Below are 26,650 nucleotides of genomic sequence, written 5' to 3'. Positions count from 1 at the left end.
TTTAAACGAGCTTTTTTTAATTTATTATTTTAGGAGTTGCAAAAATTATAACCAATTATTAAATTAGTTTTTCTTAAATTTTTAACTAAATTAGTAATGAAAATTAAAAACAAATAGTGTCTATATCTCTCTAACCATTTAGTAAATGTGTTATATAACAGATTTCTTAATTATATTATATGTCTACGTAGTAATATGTAATTTAGTAGGTTTTTTTTTTATAACTTTATAAGTTTGTTTTTGTTATCGCAATTTAATAGTTAATTAAATACAATCTTTAATTGTTTAAACATCCAATGATTTTGTTTTAGTAGTGAAATGTTATTAATTTTTCTTTTTCTAGGAATAAACAAGAAGTTTTTCGTGTAATTTTGTTTTAATACTAATGAAAGCTTAATAATATTAATTAATTGTTAAAGTAGTATGTTATTGTTTTTAATAATTTCTATTTGAATTTTATTTTACATATTTTTTTCTCTTAATAACAATAATGTTGTTTTTGTAAATATATTGTAATTTGGTTAATAACATTTGGAACTTAAAATGACTTGATTAATTTATATATTTTTTTGATCGATATGACTTAAGTGGGAGATAACTGCTCTTGCCACGTTTTTGTTTACAACAAAACAAATTTATTCATAAGTTTGGTAAAAAAAATTCTAACAAAAATTATGTTTTAATATAAAAGTCTGTATGTAGAAGTGTAGTTAAAAATACTTTTTAAAATTCAGTCTTTAAAAAAATAAAGATCATAATTATAATTTTTTATAATATTTATTATAAAATATTTTAATATCGATAGCATTATCGAAATTATCGATGGCGAAAAATTGTTTTCCAAAACAGAGTTTTTAAAAGGCTACAGAATAACCTTGAATTTGAACGATTTCATTACATAGGCCAGCAATAGTTTAAAAAATATAATTCTAGGAATGAAGAATATATAACAGAGGTTTAACATTTATTTCAAAGTCTGTGGATGGGACCTTCAGATGATATAACAGATTTTATAAATAAAGGAGTCTTCGCGCTATTTTAACTTCTCAAATATAGCAAACAAACTGTCTTTTTTAGGACACGACTATATAATAGTCCAGACTAGGCTACGGTCCGGTCTATAGACAATAATACAGACGAGGAACTATAATCCAGGGATTCTAACTGGACACAGTTCAGTCGGAACCGGACTATTGCAGGTTATGGGAAGATGAGGAGGAAGTAGAGACCATAGAGCATATTATTTGCCAATGTCCTAAGATACAGAATATCAGGCTGAAATGACAAGGGAATAGGTTCCACGACGAACTGGGGGAAATTGCGAGACTTAACCCTCGTAGTCTACTAGGTATTGTCAAGGGAATTAGTCACTTCTTTGACTGATATAAATATATAATATACAGAGCCAATTGTCCATTTGTAATCAAAGTGATATGTGATTAATGTCTCTAAAGAGTGAAATAACTTCCTCCTATGACATGGCCAGGTTAAAATAACCCGTGATCTAGCTGATCGCGAGTGGTAACAAGAAGATACCGATTAATGAAGTGGAAACAACACGTAAAGAATAGGATCAACAATACGCATCGGTGCAGGACTCTATGTTTTGAATAAATATGACAATAATAGCGAATTAAGATTGTGATTGGACTGGTAGAGAAACTCTTCCAAATGTAAACTATGTATCATATGGCTACCAGGCTACTTGGGAATAATCAACAACGAAAGAGCGAATGTTTTTGCTATAAACGGAATTGAACTGGTGAAAGTTAACCTGATGAATGCAAAACCGTTGGACACAACGAGGTCAGAATTAAAAACACGATCAGTTAGAATAAAGAAACGCATCAGACGTATATATAAAGCAAGTGGAGAGGATTGTAAGATGCTGGAACACTATCTCTGTCGACGTTAAATTCAAATATTTTGAGTGCAGCAAGTCTGGGAAACAATGGTATGAGGCACACCTAAATCTAAATCTACTGCCCCCATTCTTCAGCTAACCAACCCATTATATAAACCCGGACACGTACTTTGATAAGGTTTTCATAGTAAGAGTTCCTTTCTGGAATAAGTGATGCATGGGTAAACTATCCAATTAATCTACCACCAGGATATATACAGATGGTTCTAAAATGAACTGCGGTGTTGGTGCTGGTGTCTTTTGTGAAAAAGCTAGGATAAGTTTCTATCACCGTCTTCCAAACAGGATCCGTAGTGCTTTGTAGGCTCAAATATTTGCGAATGATTTGTATATTCGGGACAATAGGATAGTCAAGCGGCACTTCTTTCATTAAACTCCTATGCCATCACCCCCACATTAGTCGAACAATGTATGAATGATTTTTCAAGTCCGAGTTAAACAGGCATATGTGCTAGCCAGATGGGTCTGCTTTGGATATCTCCAACAACTCAGGTTCTATCAAAAGTAGTATCCTCAGCTTCTTCAAATTCAGAAAATAGATGGAATAATCTTGACACATGTGAGGGGGTCAAGTTAATGTGACCTTCTTTCAATGATAAACGACAAATTATAACCCGGAATATGCGAAATATATCGAGGCAATTACTTCATAACCAACTTTGGTGAGTTATGTGGGCTAAAATCAATGAGTTTCTTAGATTTCTCACTGCTAAAGGTTGGATCAAATACTATATAAAACTATAACTGACGGGTAGAGTGGTCCTCTCATAACGCAGTACTTTCGACTCTACTTGATTGTTTTCGCGCAGTGAACTACCACGTTAACTAACCAAGCATCCTGGGAGCGAGGTTATTTTAAATAGTTTTTTCCTAAGGAACACTGATGGGAAAATTTTAAAGAACTACATGCTGAAAACTAAGTTTCTGAACATTGGATAATAATTCTTTTCATAGATCGCTATATAGCAAACTTTTCCCATGAAAAGAAGCCCTTAACCGGTTCATTACCGATGTAGTAGCATTTCTACGGATTATTTTTTCACCCTAACCTAATAAAACTCTGTTGTATTGAAAAATATAACTTAAAAATAATAATATCCTTAATAAAATATTTTAATAGGTAATGCATATGCATTTTTTATATAAAATCTAAAGGGATTTATACAAAAAATTGCACTTATTGAAAATTGTTTAAACAAATTTTAAGAATTTTTTGGTTTAATTTTTTTTGTTGGTTTTAATATTTAAAGAATTTGGTTGCAAGCACTTTACACGCCAATCTAAGTAAAGCTAAAACATTTTTGTGTTTTTTTATTTAAAACTTAAATTTTTATAACTAAAATATAATATCTTTTGATTAGAAAAAATAGTTTTTTTTTTGTTTGTTTAATAATATATGTATGTTTAAAGTTAGTGTATATGTTTTTTTAAAAAAATATATAAAAAAGATCATTTGAAAAAAAAAATAAAAGCTTAAAAACTAATTTTGATTTGAAGTTTAAAGGAATAGGAAGGAGTATTTTTAAAAATCAAATTAAAAATATTTTAAATTAAAAAAAATATATATAACTTACAATTAAATAGTCATATTAAACAAATAATAAAATTAAAACATATTTGGGTTGACAGTTGGGAAGTTAAGTTTCACTTTCACACATTTACAGAAACTTTTGAATAATACTTTTAAAAATGTTCATAATTGTTGAAGAATTTTTAGATTTTTTTTTTTTTGCAAAGATTTTAATTAAAATAAATCTTTTGGTATAATACTAAGGTTTTTGGGGCTAGCAGGAGGGACGTTTATTATAATAAGAAACTCTTAAGGTTTCTGGTTTGACTAAGTTTTTAAAATTTGTTTAATACTAAAAAAAAGGAATTATAAATTTTTGATTTCTAGGAATAAATGGCAAGGAATTGTTTTTTTGATTTGTTTAAAGAATTAAGCTGGCACATTATAAGCTAACTTTAAGAGTTAGTAGAATTTTTCTTTAATAGAAAATAATACAAAATAAACTTTGGTTAAGGGGTTATTAAACAGAAGAACATTGTTGATAAAGGAGTTTTTTTGAAAATTTAAGGATTTGATATTCGACATTATTAAAAATGTCTTTGTAAAGAAATTTAACAAAGTCAGTTATAATAAGGACAAATATTGTAAACAAAAAGAGAGGGAGGAAGAGAGCGTTAACATATGACCAACCAGGAATGGAAAATTCATTACCTTAGTACATTTTAATATCGAAGACTGCGATATGTAGTCAATAGGCCAAGTTTAGTCTAGTATAGTCAAATCTATAGTCTAGTCTTTAGTCCAGTTTAGTTTTTATTCTAGTCTTAAGTCTAGTCTATGGTTTAGTTTATAGTCTAGTCTACAGTGTAGTCTGTAGTCTAGTCTATAGTCTAGTCTATAGTCTAGTCTATAGTCTAGTCTATAGTCTAGTCTATAGTCTAGTCTATAGTCTAGTCTATAGTCTAGTCTATAGTCTAGTCTATAGTTTAGTCTATAGTCTAGTCTATAGTCTAGTCTATAGTCTAGTCTATAGTCTAGTCTATAGTCTAGTCTATAGTCTAGTCTATAGTCTAGTCTATAGTCTAGTCTATAGTCTAGTCTATAGTCTAGTCTATAGTCTAGTCTATAGTCTAGTCTATAGTCTAGTCTAGAGTCTAGTCTATAGTCTAGTCTATAGTCTAGTCTATAGTCTAGTCTATAGTCTAGTCTAGTCTATAGTCTAGTCTATAGTCTAGTCTATAGTCTAGTCTATAGTCTAGTCTATAGTCTAGTCTATAGTCTAGTCTATAGTCTAGTCTATAGTCTAGTCTATAGTCTAGTCTATAGTCTAGTCTATAGTCTAGTCTATAGTCTAGTCTATAGTCTAGTCTATAGTCTAGTAGTCTAGTCTATAGTCTAGTCTATAGTCTAGTCTATAGTCTAGTCTATAGTCTAGTCTATAGTCTAGTCTATAGTCTAGTCTATAGTCTAGTCTATAGTCTAGTCTATAGTCTAGTCTATAGTCTAGTCTATAGTCTAGTCTATAGTCTAGTCTATAGTCTAGTCTATAGTCTAGTCTATTGTCTAGTCTATAGTCTAGTCTATAGTCTAGTCTATAGTTTAGTCTACAGTCAAGTCTATTTTAAAATTTCAATTTTCCATGCCTGAGATCAACCGTAATTTACAAATGTTTTTAAAGAATTGAGATCAATTTTACACGATCACGAATGCCGAAATTTTTCCCCGGATCTTAAACTACTATTTATAATAGAAGTAATCACAAGCTGAAGTATTTCGTCTAGAAGTTTTTTATACTATTAAAAAAGTTTAATAATATTGATTATTTAAAATACTCAAGGTCGTGAAGACCTCCATTCAGCTAAAACATTTCAAAAGTACAAAATCTGTAGGACACAAGTATGCAATCACAAAATCCTTGATTTAACAGTTTCAGTTTCTTTATAAACATCTCCAAATCATTTTTCATTGTCTCTCTCCAACTCAACTCTCTCATCTCCCTCGTTATCCTGTAACATTTTCAACAATTGTTATCTATCTTTCTCCCAAGACTGAGCCATCAAATAGGCCCACACTCATTTGGAACAATCTATAATCAGTTTACTATTCGAGTCATCGGAGACATTAGCACTGCTGGGATTTGATTCGAATTTAATGGAATACTTTGAACGACGTTTACTAGCCAATTGAGGCAAATTAGAATGATGTTTACGTACATGTACGCCCAAATTACCGCGTTGCTTAGATTTATAGGGACAATAAGGACATTGGTGAGAAGGTTCTTTGCCGCCGCATTCGACATTTTCATGACGTCTTAGGGTGGACTTCCAACGATATTTCTTGCCGCAATGACGACATTCGTAGACTGGCTCACCATCCGGTCCGATGCCGGTGGGACCCATGTTGGCGCTATCGTTCGGACTAGTGTTGCCAAAATCGCCTAGGGAATATTCGAGATTACGGTAGGCTTGAGCCTGGGCCTGAGCTGCTAGATTCATATACTTTTGTGACTCATCGGAGAAATAGTCCCCAGGAGCTGGTGTACCCGGCGAGGAATTATTGGCCATAACATTATGCAATAAATGAGGAAATTGTGCCTTCGAACCTTCCATTAAATGTATATCCTCGAAACCATTGTAACGTGAATCATCCTCATCATCACCATCATTATAATCAGACCCGGTCTCATTATCACATTCAGAATTTCTTTGTTGTCTTAGGAAATTTTCCAATATCTTGGTCGTTGACGAATCCTCCACCTTAACGTTCTTATTAATTTTACCCGTATGGAATTTAATCAATTCCTGAGCACGCATTTGCTGCTGGAAACTATGATAACCATCGCGTATCAAAGCGGCCGCTATGGCAGCTGCCTGAGGATTTGTCGTCGTATTAGTTATGGGTACGGGTTTGATAACACTAGGATTGGGTGTCATCACCAAACCTGTTGCAGGATTGATTATGGGCTTAATATCTAAAGGTTCGGCATTAATAGCTAAATTTGTAGGCGGCACCACAACCGATGTGGGTATAGCTGTCAAAGATGGCATATTGCACTCGTTGGCTGTTTCTGCTGATGGCACTTTAGTGTTGGTATTGTTGTACATAATGCGTGGATGAAATGAAGCCGCCAACTTATTACTCATCATTTCATCACTCTGCAAGTTTTTTGAAGCCGTTTCAGAGGCAGCACCATTTGTGGCAATGGCCGCTATACTGGACGGTTCATTTGTTTCCGCCGACGTGGGTGAGGTTTGTCCAACATATTTAGCCGCTCCCGCTGTAGCGCCCGAACCCATAACAACCTGTGGCTGTTGGGGTCCTAGACCCTTGGGTGCTTTGGCCGCTGCATTGGCTCTATAGAATTCATACAACATATCGGATACATCCGACATGGACATGCGTTTATTCTTGACATTTGCCATAGTTGGGCCATTTGCTGCCTCACCGATAAGCAAGGAATTGCGACTATTCGAACGTTTCGTATTGGTATTTAAAATGCTGCGTGTATTTGTTTTCTTGATCTTTTGTACCTGATTAGGGGCGGTATTTTCTTTGTGTATTTGTGCTAATTTTTGGGTTAGATCTGTAAAATTAAGAAATTTTATAAAATTAATAATTTTTGTGTTAATTTTGGAGATTTTTTTTTTTTGGTTTTATGAAATTCATGAAAAAGCAAATGAAGGTTTTAATTTTGTTGGATATTAGAATGCAAATTACAAGCATTTTGTAATATTGATTTTTGACCTGCGGGTTAAAAGTTTGGATTAGTATTAAGATTTCTTTAGGTTAGAAATTATAATTTTACTTAACATAAGAATCCATTCTCCACTATAGAGTGTCTATAGTCTAGACTATAGAGTGTCTATAATCTCGACTATAGAATGTTTATAATCTCGACTATAGAGTGTCTATAGTCTCGACTATAGATTGTCTATAGTGTCGACTGTAGTTTGTCTATAGTCTGGACTATAGATTGTCTATAGTCTGGACTATAGATTGTCTATAGTCTGGACTATAGATTGTCTATAGTCTGGACTATAGATTGTCTATAGTCTGGACTATAGATTGTTTATAGTTTCGACTTAGATTGTCTATAGTCTCCACTATAGATTGACTATAATCTTGACTATTGTCTTAACTATAGATTGTTTATAGTCTTGACTATAGATTGTCTATAGTCTTGACTATAATTTGTCTATAGTCTTGACTATAATTTGTCTATAGTCTTGACTATTGATTGTTTATGGTTTTGACTATGGATTGTCTATAGATTGTCTATAGTCTTGACTATAGATTGTCTACAGTTTTGACTATAGATTGTCTATAGTCTTGACTATAGATTGTCTACAGTTTTGACTATAGATTGTCTATAGTCTTGACTATAGATTGTCTACAATTTTGACTATAGATTGTCTATAGTCTTGACTATAGATTGTCTATAGTTTTGACTAAAGATTGTCTATAGTCTTGACTATAGATTGTCTATAGTCTTGACTTTAGATTGCCCACAGTCTTGACTATAGATTGTCTATAGTCTTGACTTTAGATTGTCTATAGTCTTGATTATAGATTGTCTATAGTCATGACTATAGATTGTCTATAGTCTTGACTAAAGATTGTCTATAGTCTTGACTTTAGATTGTCTATAGTCTTGACTTTAGATTGTCTATAGTCTTGATTATAGAGTGTCTATAGTCTTGACTATAGATTGTCTATAGTCTTAACTATAGATTGTCTATAGTCTTGACTATAGACATGACTCGACTATAGATTGTCTATAGTCAGACTATAGTTTTTCTATAGTCTTGACTATAGATTGTCTAGTCATGACTATATATTGTCTATAGTCTTGACTATAGATTGTCTATAGTCTTGACTATAGATTGTCTATAGTCTTGACTATAGATTGTCTATAGTCTTGACTATAGATTGTCTATAGTATTGACTATAGATTGTCTATAGTATTGACTATAGATTGTCTATAGCCTTGACTATAGATTGACTATAGTCTTGACTATAGATTGTGTTTAGTCTTGATTATAGATTGCCTATAGTCTTGACTATAGATTGTGTTTAGTCTTGACTATAGATTGTCTTTAGTCTTGACTATAGATTGTCTTTAGTCTTGACTATAGATTGTCTATAGTCTTGACTATAGATTGTCTATAGTCTTGACTATAGATTGTCTATAGTCTTGACTATAGATTGTCTATAGTCTTGACTATAGATTGTCTATAGTTTTGACTATAGATTGTCTATAGTCTTGACTATAGATTGTCTATAGTCTTGACTATAGATTGTCTATAGTCTTGACTATAGATTGTCTATAGTCTTGACTATAGATTGTCTATAGTCTTGACTATAGATTGTCTATAGTCTTGACTATAGATTGTCTATAGTCTTGACTATAGATTAGTCTATAGTCTTGACTATAGATCTGCCGATAGTGTTGGCTATAGATCAGTCTATAGTCTTGACTATAGATTGTCTATAGTCTTGACTATAGATTGAATATAGTCTTGACTATAGATTGTTTGTAGTCTTGACTATAGATTGTCTACAGTTTCGATTATAGATTGTAGATATAGTCTCGACTTTAGATTAAAATATAAAAATAGATATAGAATGGATCATTCATATATATACATAAATAAATTTCTAACTACATATTTCTAATATTTTAATGGGCATGCAGAAAATATTTATGAAAATATGGTAATAACTTTTAAATAAAGCTTTTTTAAAATTATTTTTTTTAATTATTCATATCTGTTTGAATTTTTTATTATTTAATTAATTCCGAACGAACATTTATATCAAAATTAACGTAAATTTTCCTGCTTAAAAATAAATACTAATTTTTTTCCAAATAAAACTAGAATAAACTTAAAATAAATTTTGTATTTTAAAATAATCTTCCAAATAATTCGTTATATGATAAAAATCAAACAATTTTCATCATAGAACAGATTAATTAAGGAATTGAAATCATTATTATTGGTGATATTTTTAAGAATATGAGCTCTCTACTACCATAGTTATAAGAAACTTGTTTTAATACTTCAAGAATTTCAAATATTTTAGTGATTTTCGCCAAAACTATGTCAAATATAAAATGGTCTTAATGTTAGTTTTAGACTGCTTGCGATTATCCCTTTAGCTGCAAATATTTAGTTCAAAAGCGTAGAATATATTGAAATTTTAAATAATTCTTAATTACTAATTTTAAATTAATGATCAAGCTCCCTTAAACCATTGCGCAAATGTATGTAATTAATTTCAGATGAATATTGTTGATATAGAGGGGGTTACAATGATGATGGTGGTGTGATGAAGTTGTTAAATCCATTTTGTGGTGATTTTTTTTATATTTTTTTTGGGAATATTTATTACCTTTTCATAACATAGCAACAAAATCCGTAAAATATGACCTAAAGAAAAAGGAAAAATAGATTAGTATGATTTTGAAATATAGCTTAATATTGGATTAATGTTTAGGTTTCAGAGTTGTCTAGTTTTTGCAACTAAAATCCTTTCGGTTTAACCTGTAAAGAAAGAAATAAACAGGATATTAGTGGAAATTAAAAAAGCCGATTTTGTTGGCAGCACAGAAAGGTTTTTTAGTGAGCAGTTTTTAATTCGTTAAACTTTTATTAAGCGTAAAGTGAATTGTAGTGAAAGAGTGAATTAAGTTGAGATTTGTTGAGCTTAATTAAAATATATTTTCAAAATTTTTAGAACGCATTATATAAATCCTTAAATAAATATATATCAATTGATAATTCCCCAATAGAGAGCTTAATAATCTAAATTCTGACCTCAAAAGAAAGCTTTTATGAAAACTTATACGTTTTAGGTGCCCGCGACACTATAGTTGACACTTTTCAAGTCTGTCAGTCCGCAGGTCATGGGTTCGATTCCCACTAGAGTAAATGTTTAGGGCGAACATTGAATAAACCTTAATTTTAGGAGAAAGCTTTGGAAAATTCATACAATTTTAGTTTATTTTCATTAACTGTAGGGAACACATTAAAATATAGCTTTTTCCGAAGAGTATGTCCGAAGTAAAATTAGCAAGCTTTTGAAAGCTTAAGTTTTGTTTTATTAATTGTGGTTAAAATACTGGCAGTGAAAGTAATAATTGTGGGTTTTACTTAAATTCCTCAAAAAAGCTTTTTAAAGCTTATTAAGTTTGGCTTTATTTGTTAACGAAATGTGGAAACCACTTGTATAGACATACACTTATTCTCATGTATGTTTATCCGATTGGGATTTTTAATAGATTTTGCCAAAATAAAGCTTTTGAAAGCTCATTATGTTTTGCTTTATTTTCATTAGTGAAATGTGGAAACTATTTGTACGAAAAACTGTACAACATAGCGTTCACTGAAAAGTATGTCCGATAAAGAAAGAGGCTGATGAAGTCGCAGAAGCAGAAAATGTAGTTGACAATAGAAAGCTTCAAAAGCTCATAGACAATAAATGTATGGAAAACATTCTAATGATCTTGCAAAACCAGTAATTTTTTTTGATTATAAAAAGCTTTTGAACTTTCGAAAACGAAGAAGACAGCTTTCAATTTGCAACAGGTTAATAATCTTGCCAATTAAGCAATTTTCCCGAATATTTTCTTATCCCGATGTTCGAAAAAACCGAAAAAGTAGTAGACAATAGGAAGCTTTCAAAAGCTTATATAAAATTAAGCTACTTGCACTGAATCTACTAAATGTATAAGGAGCAGGAAAAAGCTATTTTCCTTGTTGGGATAAAACTTTTGAACGTTCATTCATAACTTGAACTTTATTTTTAAGCGAAACATTTTAGATTTCACAAATTTCACTGAAACTTCTAAGATTTGGTCTTGAAGAGATTTTAAAAGAAAAAATGGGGACATCTTTTAGCAGGTAACACTTTTCATGAAATAATGAATGTAATTATTTATATCATATCGTCATCTGATGAAGTTCCAGTTCCGAACAAATAATTTGAAGTTTTGCAATCGGAAATTTAAACACAATTTAACGATTTAACTGAGAAATTTTCATAATTAAGAACAAATTACTATTTAAGTTAAATCCAACAAAAGTTTTTGAAGAAGAAAAAGTTTTAAATTACTGGGAACTAAAAACTTGTCGGAAACATTTTTATCAGAAATTGATCCATGGTTACATAAATCTATTGACTTTATCCAGTTATTTATATTCGAGACACGCTTAAAATAAAACCACAATATTTTTGGCATTTTTTCAATACTTTTTTTAATATTTCAAGTTTTTAAAACTTTTAGATAAAAACTTGTATAAAAAAGCTTTAGAAACGTTCACTATTTCGTTAAAATTTGTTACATAAATTTTTCAAAATTATTAAAACTTTTCTTTCTATAACTTTAAAGCTCATTTCTAAACTTAAAAGCTTTAAACTTTGTTTCTATTTAAATTTCAAAAGCTCAACTTTATTTCACTCTTTTCACGCGTTTAAACAAATTCACTTTTCTTTAAAACTCTTTCAAATAAAAGTTTAACAACGGCTTAATTAGGAGAAAAAGCGTCTTAACTGCACTACAAACGTTTCTGCACTAGCTGTAACGCTCGTTGAAAGCAATTTTAGCTTAAACATCTTTACAAATTTTCAAACAAAAACACAGATACACAAGAGAATTTTCCCAAAAAAACAACAACAACACTACAAGCCACCAGTATAAATTAGAAAAAAATAAAAGCGAAAAAAAGTCGAATTTTCCACACTCTCTCACACAAACATACATTTATACAATCTGTGTAGTTGAAAAACAAAAGACAATAGAGCAGTTTACGCCTGCGCACAGCTGTCATAAGGAATCGAAGAAAAAGGAAAACTTGTTACCTACTCTGTGTGATTAGAAGCCTTAGAGCGAGAGAGAGAGAGGTATAAAAATAGAAAGAGTAATATGGAAAATTTTAAAGTTTTTCCAAACTAATACGTTTGCATACATTCAAAATACAAACACATTTATAGCGATATACAGTAATAGACAGGATTGCAAGTGTCTGAGGCTTTGTTTGGGTAAAGCCAGGATTAAAACAGCAACAACAACAACATGGCAATCCAAAAACAGACATTGTTTACAAAGCATCCTTTTAAATATCTATACTCAATATTAACATGTATTGAAATTGTTGTTGTTGTTGTTTTGAGGTTCTAGGTACCTAAACCTTTTTAGTTTAGCACTTTTACTTATAAATAGAGATTTTATAGATATACATTAGGGTAGCCCAAAATGCAAATTGCTAATGTTATCAACAAAGATGTAAATCTGTTTTTTTTTCTAAGATACCATTTCTCAAATGTTTGATCCTGACGTCAATATTTGGTGATCCAGCTCATCAAGAATAAAAAGGTAATTTTATAAGGTTTTCATTATTTTTTCATATTTCTTAGACCATGGACTGGACTATAGTCCAGACTAATGTTTGTACTGTAGACTAGACTATTGACTTAACTATAGACTTAATAAGAGTTTAAACTATGGTCTACAGACTGACCTATTGTTCAAACTAAACTTTAGTTTGAACAATAGGTCAGTCTGTAGATAGTTTAGTATATAGTCTGGACTTAGTTTGGACTATAGCTCAAACTATGAGCTATTGATTGGACTATAGTTCAAAGAAAAGTTTAGTCTTTAGTCTGCACTGTAGTTTAGTATATAGTCTAGACTATAGTTTAGTCTATAATCTAGTCTATAGTTAAGTCTATATTCTGAACTACAGTTTAGTCTATATTCTAAACTATAGTTTAGCCTATAGTCTGGACTATAGTTTAGTTGATAGTCTGAAATATAGTTTAGTCCATAATCTAGACTATAGTTTAGTCTATTATCTGAACTATAATTTAGTCTATTGTCTGGACTATAGTTTAGTCTATAGTCTGGACTTAAGTTTAGTATATAGTGTGGACTTAGTTTGGTCTATAGCACGAACTATAGGCTATTGATTGGAATATAGTTCAAAGAAAAATTAAGTCTATATTCTGAACTGTAGTTAAGTCTATAGTCTGGACTATAGTGTAGTCTATAATCTAGTCTATAGTTATGTCTATATTGTGAACTACAGCTTAGTCTGATTCTAAACTATAGTTTAGTCTATAGTCTGAACTATAGTTTAGTTGATAGTCTGAACTATAGTTTTGTTGATAGTCTAAACTATAGTTCTGTTGATAGTCTGAACTATAGCTTAGTCTATAGTCTGGACTATTGTTTAGTCTATTGTCTGGACTATATTTTAGTCTATAGTTTAGACTATAGTTTAGTCTATAGTCTGGACTATAGTTTAGTCTATAGTCTGAAATATAGTTTAGTATATACATACATATGTAGTCTGGACTTAGTAGGCTATTGATTGAACTATAGTTCAAAGAAATGTTTAGTCTATAGTCTGCACTGTAGTTTAGTCTATAGTCTGCACTGTAGTTTAGTCTATAGTCTGGACTATAGTTTAGTCTATAGTCTGGACTATAGTTTAGTCTATAGTCTGGACTATAGTTTAGTCTATAGTCTGGACTATAGTTTAGTCTATAATCTAGTCTATAGTTAAGTCTATATTCTGAACTACAGTTTAGTCTATAGTCTGTACTATAGTGTAGTTGATAGTCTGGACTATAGTTTATTCTATAGTCTAGACTATAGTATAGTCTAGACTATAGTATAGTCTATAGTCTGAACTATAGTTAGGTCTATAATCGCGACTATAGTTAAGTCTCTATTCTGGACTATATTAAATAGTCTGGAAGGACTTTTTATATCCATTGACCCAGCTCACCAAATATTGATCATAGGATTAACATTTTGAAAAATGGTTTCCTATAATGAACCAAGCTTTAATTTTCAGTGGAAATATTAGAACCTTAATTTTTCTCCAAAGAAATGTATCCACCTTAATGTACATACAAACATAATTATGCTATGCATACATACATACCTATGTACGTATGTATATGTTTAATTTTCTTTTGAGTGTGGGTTAAATATTTTAAAAACATAACCTCAAATTTCATAGGAATTTCAAATGAAATCGAAATATAAAATCTGTGCTGTGAAATTGTTGTTCTTTTTTAGACTCAGCACCCTAACGATGCATATCGATTTTCACAAATTCGTATACTGATTAATATTAACCCTGAGATTTTTTCTTTAAATTATTTTCAAGGTTATTTGTTAAATGTCTGTACATACATACATACACATGTACATACATATTATGTACATACATATGTACATATATTTATGTATTTTGTTTTTTGCTGATCTTTAACAGGATATGATATTCGTGATATTGTTTGTTTTTGCTTTTAGTGTCGTGTTTTTCCTACCCAAATTATTTTTAGGGGAACATTGGTGTTTGTATTTTTAATGAATTTGTATAAATTTGCAACCTGTTTCTTTGGTTTTGAAATTTGGCAAATATCTTGTTAACTATTATGGTATAACTATGAACATTTTTGAGGTAGATTTTGATGGGTAGATGGGTGTTATTTCTTTAATTGGGTATTATGGAAATAATAACTTAATTTGAGGAGGTTTTATAAAATACTATGTTTTAAATGAGTTTTTTTTTTGGGGAAAACTCTTTCATTTTAAATTTTTATAAATTCATAATTACACTTTGCAAAAGTTTTACTTTCAGTTTTATAACATCGGTAGGCAAAATTTGATTTCAGAACTCTATAATTTTAAAACGTCTGAAATTCGAAAATGACGGAAATATATTTAGTTTTCCTTAAAAATTTTCTGGACCCAATAGGCTAAAATTTACAAGCTAACTATTCTCTGACCACTATAATCCCGTTGTGGATTCTGCCGCAATCTTCAACCTTCTTTGGCAACAAATTCACTGTTGTACGATCTCACCGAAGTACGATCTCCTTCAATCTTTATGTATGGGGAAATACTGCGGTTGATTAGGTATGAACAGATTCAACACGATCTAAATGCGATCATCCATGATGGATATGATGTACATATGTATGTAGGTGGTAGCTTCTACATATCACATACGGGAACGGAAGTTTCCTTCACACTCCAAGTCTAATGCAGCGTTATTCAGGCTGAATAATAGGCCTTAAAATGGGCTGCAAACTGGCTTAGATTTGACCGAATATACGGTGCTAATTTTCGAATATATGTAAACCGACAGCCAGGCAAACCTGAGGGCTTTAAGCGGTGTTGATATAACATCAATCTTTGTCCTAGAATGCCGGTATGGCGGAACATTCCACAATGGACTGTATTGGATTTCGAGTCATCATCAGATACCTGGATATACCATTGTGGTCTCTTTTGTCAAAGTCCTAGAATGCCGGGCATACCTAAATGAGATGGCGGAACATTCCACAATATGACTGTATATGATTTCGGGTCATCATCAGATAACTGGAAATAACATCGAACCCTCCTTTGCCAAAGTGGCTTCTTTACTAACAAAAGAGCATGCTGACCCTTTCGTCAGTACACCGAGCTCAACCTGGAAACGCTCGATTCGAGTTTGCACAATGCAGATGGTCGACTGAGGCCACCTTCAGACACGAGAGGATCATGAGGCCGCTGTTTTAACCACACAGATAGCAAACCCTAGTTCACATTCCGTGAGGAAATCTACGGAAATTGAATGCAGTAATGACTAGCCTCTGACCTTTCATTCACACTGCAGGAGTTGTCAAGACGAGGAGGCAGGAGAGTATCACTCACAACATCAGACTATTGTTTAACATTAGAGTATACTTTTTAATGGTTTGAGCAAAAATGTCAGGATTATAAAGAAAATCGGTTTTATACAAAGAGGGAATATCATAAATAGAGGTTAAACCTATATTTTGAAAACAATTTATAAAAATTGTAGACGATGTAATAAATTAAAAGGTATAATGTCCTGTGTAACGCAAAGATATTTCGATAACATAAACAGTTACAATCAGGAAGCGTAATAACACCCTTTGAAATATCTATAACCATCAATCTACCCCTAATTCTAAAAAAGTCCATATTCAACATATTTATAACTTTGGTAACAATATTCCGGGAGGACATTTCTTCGCGGATATCATGGACCGAATAATCAAGTCTATAGACTAGTATAGAATATACAAAGAGGGAATATCATAAACAGAGGTTAAACCTATATTTTGAAAACAATTTATAAAAATTGTAGACGATGTAATAAATTAAAAGGTATAATGTCCTGTGTAACTCTAAGATATTTCGATAACATAAACAGTTAGAATCAGGAAGCGTAATAACACCCTTTGAAATATCTATAACCATCAATCTATCTCTAATTCTAAAAAAGTCAATAATCAACATATTTATAGCTTTGGTAACAATATTCCGGGAGGACATTTCTTCGCGGATATCGTGGACCGAATAATCAAGTCTATAGACTAGTATAGAATATTTTTATTGGGATAAAAAAGTCGTGGACTTATTATCAAATATTCAAACATTTGAAATGACTAAAAACATCACACCAAACAAATATCAACAATAAAACTCCGAAAACGTTTCTAATATCCTTGAACATAACCCACCATATGTGCTTAATAGCAATTGTGAAAACCTTGAAAATGTTTTTAAACAAGAAAAACAAACTTATTTTTAGACTAACCAAGTAAAACACAAACAAAAGAAGAAGAAGAAATGTTTGATGCGAGTAAAGAAAATGGAACAAAAAGGAAGAAAGGAAACCCATAAAAGTACAGTAACACTTTTACAAGTTTAACGTAAAGAAACATATAATACTATCCTACAACTATTATGCTTTACACTTACCTTTTGTCTAGACATGTCCTTTTTTAAAATCGTGCTCAAAGAGATTGAGTCCTTTTTCTGCTTTGCTTTTTTCTATGATATTTAAACAATTGATGTTTAAAACCTGTTGATCAGGATTAAGATAAAAACGAAGAAATGTTAATATCTTCTATGTAAAAAGTTCAGGAGAAATGAGTTAAATACGTTTTCTGGAAAAAGCGAGAGATAAATAGTTTTAATTAACATTATATTAATGTTTAAGGTAAATTTTAATGCATTACTCACCTTGTGTCGAATAGAGAAAATATTACATTTGCAAGTTTTTTGTTGAGGATTCAGCATTTCTATATGTTCTCTGCAGTTGATGATATACGGTATATCATAACTTTGAAGTGAATTTCGGAAGGTCTTTATTGATCGATCCTTTTGGAACCTTTTAATACAACTTATTTATTTAGAAGACTTATCAGGGTGATTTTCATTAGATGGTGCTCAACTTTAATTTTGGACCGAGCGGAAAGAAAATATATTGGATAAAGGGTCACTAATAAAATGTTTTGTAAAGGATTTTGTTTATGTCGAGTTGAATTTATATATTGTTACCTTTAAACTAGTTACGGAAGTAAAAATTATTTTCAGAAGGGGACATTCTATGAGAGCTAGGGCCAAATATTGCCCCTTCTTCAATTTCAGTTGTAGAAAATTTAATTATGATTGCTCCATAATCAACATATTTATAGCTTTAGTAACAATATTCCGGTAGAACATTCCTTCGGGGATATCGTGGATCGAATAATCAAGTCTATAAACTAGTATATAATATTTCTATGGTGATTAACAAAGTGTATAGTCTAGTCTATAGTCTAGTCTATAGTCTAGTCGATAGTCTAGTCTATAGTCTAGTCTATAGTCTAGTCTATAGTCTAGTCTATAGTCTAGTCTATAGTCCAGTCTATAGTCTAGTCTATAGTCTAGTCTATAGTCTAGTCTATAGTCTAGTCTATAGTCTAGTCTATAGTCTAGTCTATAGTCTAGTCTATAGTCTAGTCTATAGTCTAGTCTATAGTCTAGTCTATAGTCTAGTCTATAGTCTAGTCTAGTCTATAGTCTAGTCTATAGTCTAGTCTATAGTCTAGTCTATAGTTAGTCTATAGTCTAGTCTATAGTCTAGTCTATAGTCTAGTCTATAGTCTAGTCTATAGTCTAGTCTATAGTCTAGTCTATAGTCTAGTCTATAGTCTAGTCTATAGTCTAGTCTATAGTCTAGTCTATAGTCTAGTCTATAGTCTAGTCTATAGTCTAGTCTATAGTCTAGTCTATAGTCCTAGTCTATAGTCTAGTCTATAGTCTAGTCTATAGTCTAGTCTATAGTCTAGTCTATAGTCTAGTCTATAGTCTAGTCTATAGTCTAGTCTAGTCTATAGTCTAGTCTATAGTCTAGTCTATAGTCTAGTCTATAGTCTAGTCTATAGTCTAGTCTATAGTCTAGTCTATAGTCTAGTCTATAGTCTAGTCTATAGTCTAGTCTATAGTCTAGTCTACTATAGTCTAGTCTATAGTCTAGTCTATAGTCTAGTCTATAGTCTAGTCTATAGTCTAGTCTATAGTCTAGTCTATAGTCTAGTCTATAGTCTAGTCTATAGTCTAGTCTATAGTCTAGTCTATAGTCTAGTCTATAGTCTAGTCTATAGTCTAGTCTATAGTCTAGTCTATAGTCTAGTCTATAGTCTAGTCTATAGTCTAGTCTATAGTCTAGTCTATAGTCTAGTCTATAGTCTAGTCTATAGTCTAGTCTATAGTCTAGTCTATAGTCTAGTATATAGTCTAGTCTATAGGTTAATCTATAGTTTAGTCTATAGTCTAGTCTATAGTCTTGTTTGTAGTCTAGTCTATAGTCTTGTCTGTAATGTAGTATATAGTTTGTATATAGTCTGGTGTATAGTCTACTCTATAGTCTAGTCTATAGTCTATTCTATAGTCCATTCTGTAGTCTAGCCTAAACGCTATTCTATAGTGTAGACTATAGTCTTATTTAAGAATAGAAAAGTGGAATTTCTGAGTACTTTTAGCTATAAAAAATATGCTGGAATAGTTAAGTTATAAATCAGTTTCCAACTTTTTAAAATTTACTTCTACCGTAATTGTCTTTTACTCAAGCTTTTAGTGGATTTAATAATCATCTATTTTTTCTATTTTAATATAAAAATTTCACATTTTATTTAAATACTTCTAAAACTATCAGATAATAACTTATATAGAATAGAATTAATTTAAATTTTACTTACTCTAAACATAAGGATAAATTCATTCCATATTTTTTCGTCTTTTACAAAAATTTTGAAAAAAAAAAAAAAAATATTTCAGAAAACAATACCGATTTTGAATGTGCTCTATACTTGCAAAAATTTGTACTTTAACCTGTTGTACTCTTTATAAGTAATACATTAGACTGCTAACTATACGATTAGAAATCCAGAAAATATGCCTGATCATCAAAGTGTGGTTCCGAAGAAGTGTGACGACGATGATGATGATGCGATTGTGGAATAGGAGGAGGTGGATGATTAGATGTTTGAAGATGAGGCGGTTGTGCTGCAGCATTTGTATTACCATAATAACTGATCGATAATGGCATATCATCTAAAGTATAATTATTCTTGGACTGTAGAGTCCTACGCAAATCAATTTTATGAACCATTAACATATGTCGCTTAAGATCCTCCTTACGTTTATAACGTGATGAACAATATTCACAAGCAAATTTCGGTGGCACACCAATGCATTCATTCGTAACGTGACGTTTTAGATGAGCTTTACGTAAATAACTTTTACCACAAATATTACAGGGATAACGTTGTTGATATGGAGTCATATGTAACGAAACATCGGGATGATGATAAACTGAAGGAAAAAGAGAATTTATTTAACAAAAATCTATCTAAGGAATTAAAAAAATCATATTACCGAAGTTGAAGAGAATTTTTACAAAAAAAAAAAGATAATGCCAACAACAAAAATTCAAATAACTACAAAAATATAGTAAAATATAGGGAACTACGGAACGAAATTAAATACATACATTTAGAAGGTTTTTGTTTATAATTAAACTGTTCAGTTAAACTGATTAAAAATAAGGGTTTTTAATTTAAATATATTTATTCATTTCAGAGTCGGGTTCGATTTAGCGATGTCCATATGTTTGTTGTTAATTTTCTGAAGGACCTATATGTCTTAGTGGTCCAAACCATGGATTATTCTACAAAACTAGTAAAATTTTTTCATAGATGTGGCAGATATTATCGAGATTCCGAAAAACTCAAGATTTTCCTATATTTTTGGATGTATCTTGTGCGATATGTTCGGTAGATAGTTGATATGTATATCAAAAGAAAGATAATGCGAAGACCTTTCATTTGATTCACATATTGTTTTGGGGCTACATGCAAAACTTAGCACCCTATTTCAAAACAAAGTCATTTTACAATACTGGGGCGAATTTCCGTATAGGTGATCGAAAAATATTTCATATGGAAAACACATTTCCAATTGATATCAACTTGAAAAATTACAATCAATTTAACTCGATCATGAACACGGTTATTTTGGCCTTAAACTTTTTTAACACAAAGTGCTCATATTAGAAGAACTAGTTCTTCAAGTTAGTGTTCGACTAGCTGGATCTGAGAAGTCAATTTCTAAACTATAAAATTTGCGCAAGAAGATCACCTAAAAAGAATTCCCGGATCAGATCGTCTTCTGATCTAATTTACATAGTTAAAATTCCAATATTCGATCTATTGATCAACTAAAAAGAAGCAGATTGGTTGCTGATCGGTTACTGTTGAAATTGAAGATCAGAACTCAGACCAAACAATTTTAAACCCAGAGTTCAAAGTTTACTTTACTAAACAATTGTGCAGAATGAATATGAATAAAGGTTATAGCTTTTTAAAGTCAATAGAATGGACTTTCAGATGATATAACAAACTTTAAATATAAAGGACTCTTCGCGTTGTTATAATAATCTTTGAGAGACGATATCTCGAAAACATAATGTGATGCAGAAATACTGATACACAGATTCAGATTCAGCGAAGCTCAATGTTATAGAAACCTTTGTATACTTTGGTATCTGGGTCTAAATTGCTCTACTGATCACGTAAAAATATCTATTTGCAGATCGTATTTTTTTGATTCTTAGAGAGATCGCAATATTTGGCCGTTTGCAAAACGGGTTTCGATCAAATTTTAATGGCGTAAATTTGATTGCATTATCTCTTTAAAAGGAAATCGGTCGAAGTTGAAGGATTTGCCTTAAATATTGATCTAGACGGTACAGTTAAGATTTTAATATGTTGATTGAATGACAGAACATGCTTCAAAACATGCAGATTGCCTACCACCGTTAAGATCTCAATATTTGATTTAATGATCGCCCGAAAACTGTATCTGAACAGATTGTTTTTTGTTGACAGTTCCAGAATTGATATCACATTATGGTTTATGCTGAAACTTCTTCTACAGCTACAATTACAATCTTTAGCCTGATCGGGGGAAAAAGTGGTATGTCTTCCGCAGATCGACTTCTGTTGAAAGATGCCTAGTTAAGTTCTCAATACTGACGCCTAAAATAGTGCAGATCGGCAACCACAGTATCCGCAAGTACTCAATATATTTGGCCTCCTTTAGTTGATTATTTTTTATTGAAACTTTTACAGTTAAGATCTTAATATTTGGCCTGATCGTTTCAGGCATAGTCTCTCTGTTCAATATTTGATATACTGATTGTTTAAAGCATCCACAGGCAAGTGATCAATATATTTGATTTCCTGCTGATCACCTATAAAAAGACTCTGTGCAAGTCGTTTTCAGTTGATATTTCTAGAATTAAAATCACAGCATTCTTGGGTTATTAAAATTCTAATCATACTCTAATATAAATCAATAGGATCATAACAATTTCTAGTATAGACGACGAGTTTCAGTCAATGTTTAATCAGGTCATCTTCTATTGAAACTTTCATTTGGCGTGATCGGTTAAAACAAGTTAAGATCTCAATATTTGGACTACTGATCGTCTCTGTACAATGCAATTCAAATTTCCACGTCTTTTGGGTTTCAGACCAAAATTTTTAAGAAAAATGTCCTCTTAAATTTGTTAATTAATATAATTTAATAAAATTTTGTTTTGTTTTTGCCTAAGTAAAACATTATTTTGTGTTGAAAATTTTTTTATTGATTTTATTCTTTTTAACTTAAACTTATTTCTTATATATTTTTTATGCTAAATAATAGTAGAATTTAAGAAAAATTTTAGTTCTTTGTTTGTTTGATTATAGGCTTAACATAAATGTTATTTGCTCCTCAAAAATTAATATATGTTTTTAATTTTTGCTTAAATTTTAATCAAAACTTATTTTTTTATTAAAAAAATTTTTAAGTACCTCCTTTTTAATAATTTATTTATAATGAAATTTATTAAAAAAGAGTTTTCAATTAAAGCTATTTTGAAATTATTCAAGTTTTGTTTTTAAACCTGAAATTTAATGCTTAAAATAAAACTTAAATATCTTTTATTAAAAATAATAGTTATGGTAAATTACTATGTAATGTAAGTGGTGAAGTTAGGGCGTATTTTTTTAAGATTTTCTTAAATATGTATGTTGAAATCGTTTGTTTTGTTATAGGATATGATGTTTTATGTTTATTCTATATTTTATAGAAATTTTGTAATATTTTGATTTTTATTTTTATTAATTTTTATTGTAACTACTTATTTGTTTAATTTTTTTTTTAATTGGTGCAAAAATTTTTTATGTGTAGAGTTGTTAATAAGAAAAATTTGACTTTTTTTAAATGGTCCTTCGGTTTAAATTTTAAAGCTTAAATTTGTTTAGTTAATTTTAATAAATTTTCATAGTAATTTTTTTTTTAATTTAAGTTAGTTTATAGGGGTAAATTTTTTTTGATTCTTTCTATTATGTTTAAATTGAATTGTAGGCTTAAAATACACTTAAAAGTTATGGTCCTTCAGACTGTAAGTTATCTAACAGAAGAACAGATTGTTTTTCATATAGAATGTGCGAATTAGAAACATTCTCTATCACCTCGAGTCACAGAAGTAAAGAAATACAATTTTAAATGTATTATTTTAAATCTGCACAAAATCGATAGCCGTGAGCTGATCGGCATCTGTTGAAAAGGTCACAATATTTGATCAATCGAGATATCGATGAAATGGAGAAGAAAATTCATTTGACACGACTATATTTGGTCTACTGATCGATCAATATCTTGATAGAATGTGAAAAGTTTGAATGGAGATAACGATCACCGTGTTTGAATGCTGTAATTTGTAATATAGTCTAGTCTATAGTCTAGTCTATAGTCTAGTCTATAGTCTAGTTTATAGTCTAGTCTATAGTCTAGTCTATAGTCTAGTCTATAGTCTAGTCTATAGTCTAGTCTATAGTCTAGTCTATAGTCTAGTCTATAGTCTAGTCTATAGTCTAGTCTATAGTCTAGTCTCTAGTCTAGTCTCTAGTCAAGTCTCTAGTCTAGTCTATAGTCTAGTCTATAGTCTAGTCTATAGTCTAGTCTATAGTCTAGTCTATAGTCTAGTCTAGTCTAGTCTATAGTCTAGTCTATAGTCTAGTCTATAGTCTAGTCTATAGTCTAGTCTATAGTCTAGTCTATAGTCTAGTCTATAGTCTAGTCTATAGTCTAGTCTATAGTCTAGTCTATAGTCTAGTCTATAGTCTAGTCTATAGTCTAGTCTATAGTCTAGTCTATAGTCTAGTCTATAGTCTAGTCTATAGTCTAGTCTATAGTCTAGTCTATAGTCTAGTCTATAGTCTAGTCTATAGTCTAGTCTATAGTCTAGTCTATAGTCTAGTCTATAGTCTAGTCTATAGTCTAGTCTATAGTCTAGTCTATAGTCTAGTCTATAGTCTAGTCTATAGTCTAGTCTATAGTCTAGTCTATAGTCTAGTCTATAGTCTAGTCTATAGTCTAGTCTATAGTCTAGTCTATAGTCTAGTCTATAGTCTAGTCTATAGTCTAGTCTATAGTCTAGTCTATAGTCTAGTCTATAGTCTATAGTCTAGTCTATAGTCTAGTCTATAGTCTAGTCTATAGTCTAGTCTATAGTCTAGTCTATAGTCTAGTCTATAGTCTAGTCTATAGTCTAGTCTATAGTCTAGTCTATAGTCTAGTCTATAGTCTAGTCTATAGTCTAGTCTATAGTCTAGTCTATAGTCTAGTCTATAGTCTAGTCTAGTCTAGTCTATAGTCTAGTCTATAGTCTAGTCTATAGTCTAGTCTATAGTCTAGTCTATAGTCTAGTCTATAGTCTAGTCTATGGTCTAGCCTATAGTCTAGTCTATGGTCTAGCCTATAGTTTACTCTATAATCTAGCCTATAGATTATTCTATAATCTAGTCTATAGTCCTGATAGGGTCCACATATATGGAGGATATATGTATGTATGTACATCAGATCCGTAACATCTGACCGCAATAGAGTCCTATTGCGCACTTATTTTCTTGGAAAATATTGGTTAAAACCTCTTATTATGCGATTTTGTTTCCAATGGATGAACCATATTTTTATAATTTGCTTCTCTTGGTCCAAATTCAAATTTCCTAATGGTTTTTTAGCACTTTCTTCCGTTTATTTAAATAATCCGCATTACAATAACTGTTTTGATTTTTCAGTATATGGACCATAATCTTTTAAGAATTCATTTGGTATCTAAATTTTGATGATTTTATTTTTCAAGATGTTTACAAATCTATTTTAGATTTTATTTCAATTATTTTCTAATTCTAATAAGAATTTTTGCATAGATTTATGCCTAAACTACAAATATATATAAAAAACTATATAAAGGGCTCAATTCTTAAAAGCTAATCTTGCCTGTGTATCTTTGCATTCAATTCCATTTTGTTTCAAAAGATTTATATCAATATTGAATGTTCCTTGCGCATATGCTCGTTTAGAAATGCCTGTGAACGATAGACCCGCGAACAGAGCGGACAACGATTTGTCTCATATTGCGACATACGTTTTGTACTTTGACGTGGTAATTTCTTGCGACCACCATACAATAATGTTTCATTTTGGGCCAATAGATCTTTGGGTAAACTGGGCACTAAACGTTCCATACACTGAGCCGATGATATGGAGGCCAGCTGTTGTAGGGCAATTAAGGCAGTAGGATTTGATGTTATTAAACCGCTTGACGAGGTGGAAGGTTCTTGGGCGGTTGTATTATTTGGTTCACTTTGCAGTGAAGTATCCGAGGAATATGAACCAAACATTTCTAAATCTATAGATGATTTATCTGATTCTAATTTTATTTGTATTTCCATTTCAATATCGGATTGTGGTTGATGCTGACTGCTAGAGGATGGTGTTTCCAGGGTAATAGATTGGGAAGAGTGTTGTCTTCTCAGATTGTATTTTACAGGAACTGAAATGATAAAAGTTTTAAAGAAATTATTATAAATGTTAAAATTTTTATAAAAAACTAATAATAAATATATTTTTATAACAAAATTATTAATAATACAAACAATTAATTTTAGTTAACACTTCAAGATTTTATTAAAAATTATAAAAAATCTAGTAACTAAAACCTTGTTTATAAAGAAAAATTCAGTTTTTAAATATTTGATAATAATCAAGAGTGTGAAATTATAAAACAAAAATATTTAATTTCTTTTTGTTTCTTTTTTATTAAAAATACATTAAAGGAATAAAAATAAAAAAGAATTCATTAACAAATTGTAGGTTTATACATACATAGTTAGCAACATGTTGCTTAAAATCATGAAAAAAATCGTTAATACCTAATTATAAATAAAACTTGTACTTTGTTGATAAATTGCTAATTGTTAATTAGATTGTTATGTTTAATATTAAATAATTTTATTTTAATTATATAAAAAAAAAGTTTTCAACTTTTTATAATATTTGTGTTTCAAATACGTTAACGCAACATTTGTTGTCCTTTATCTTTTTTAAGGTAGAATATAGACAAGACTGTAGATTAAACTATATACTAGACTCGATCATAGAATAGAACATAGACTAGACTAGAGTATAGACTGGACTTTTGATTAGACTGTAGACTAGACTATAGACTAGACTAAAGACGAGACTATAGACTAGACTATACTATAGACTATACTATAGACTAGACTATAGACTAGACTATAGACTAGCCTATAGACTAGACTATAGACTAGCCTATAGACTAGACTAGACTAAAGACGACACTATAGACTAGACTATAGACTAGACTAGACTAAAGACGACACTATAGACTAGACTATAGACTAGTCTATAGACTAGATTAGACTATAGACTAGTCTATCGACTAGACTAGACTATAGACTAGACTATAGACTAGACTATAGATTAGACAATAGACTAGACT

The 26,650-nt window shown here is 30.6% G+C and overlaps 2 protein-coding genes across 2 annotated transcripts in view; both read right to left on the bottom strand.

Annotated features, from left to right (window-relative positions):
• Nucleotides 1–5,018: 5,018 nt before the first annotated feature.
• LOC119603726 (longitudinals lacking protein, isoforms F/I/K/T) overlaps nucleotides 5,019–26,650 on the bottom strand; it is a 193,232-nt gene continuing 171,600 nt past the window's right edge. Inside the window, exon 6 of the mRNA XM_037955882.1 lies at nucleotides 5,019–7,017. Coding sequence (XP_037811810.1) covers nucleotides 5,507–7,017 — 1,511 coding nt within the window. The 3' untranslated portion in view covers nucleotides 5,019–5,506. The remainder of the gene's footprint in view (nucleotides 7,018–26,650) is intronic.
• Nucleotides 19,390–25,439, bottom strand: LOC119603731 (early growth response protein 1-like). The gene is made up of 2 exons (XM_037955890.1): nucleotides 25,126–25,439; nucleotides 19,390–20,109 (listed from the first exon to the last, which is right to left on the bottom strand). Exons 1-2 carry the CDS (start codon nucleotides 25,139–25,141, stop codon nucleotides 19,673–19,675), a joined length of 453 nt encoding a protein of 150 aa, XP_037811818.1. The 5' UTR covers nucleotides 25,142–25,439; the 3' UTR covers nucleotides 19,390–19,672.

This window comes from Lucilia sericata, unplaced genomic scaffold (genome assembly GCF_015586225.1).
Source record: "Lucilia sericata isolate MDLA Ls3-8-SP2 unplaced genomic scaffold, ASM1558622v1 Contig000332F_arrow, whole genome shotgun sequence".
NCBI classification, from domain to species: domain Eukaryota; kingdom Metazoa; phylum Arthropoda; class Insecta; order Diptera; family Calliphoridae; genus Lucilia; species Lucilia sericata.
Note: the sequence above shows the minus strand (reverse complement) of the source record. Positions and strands in the feature narration are given on the sequence as shown.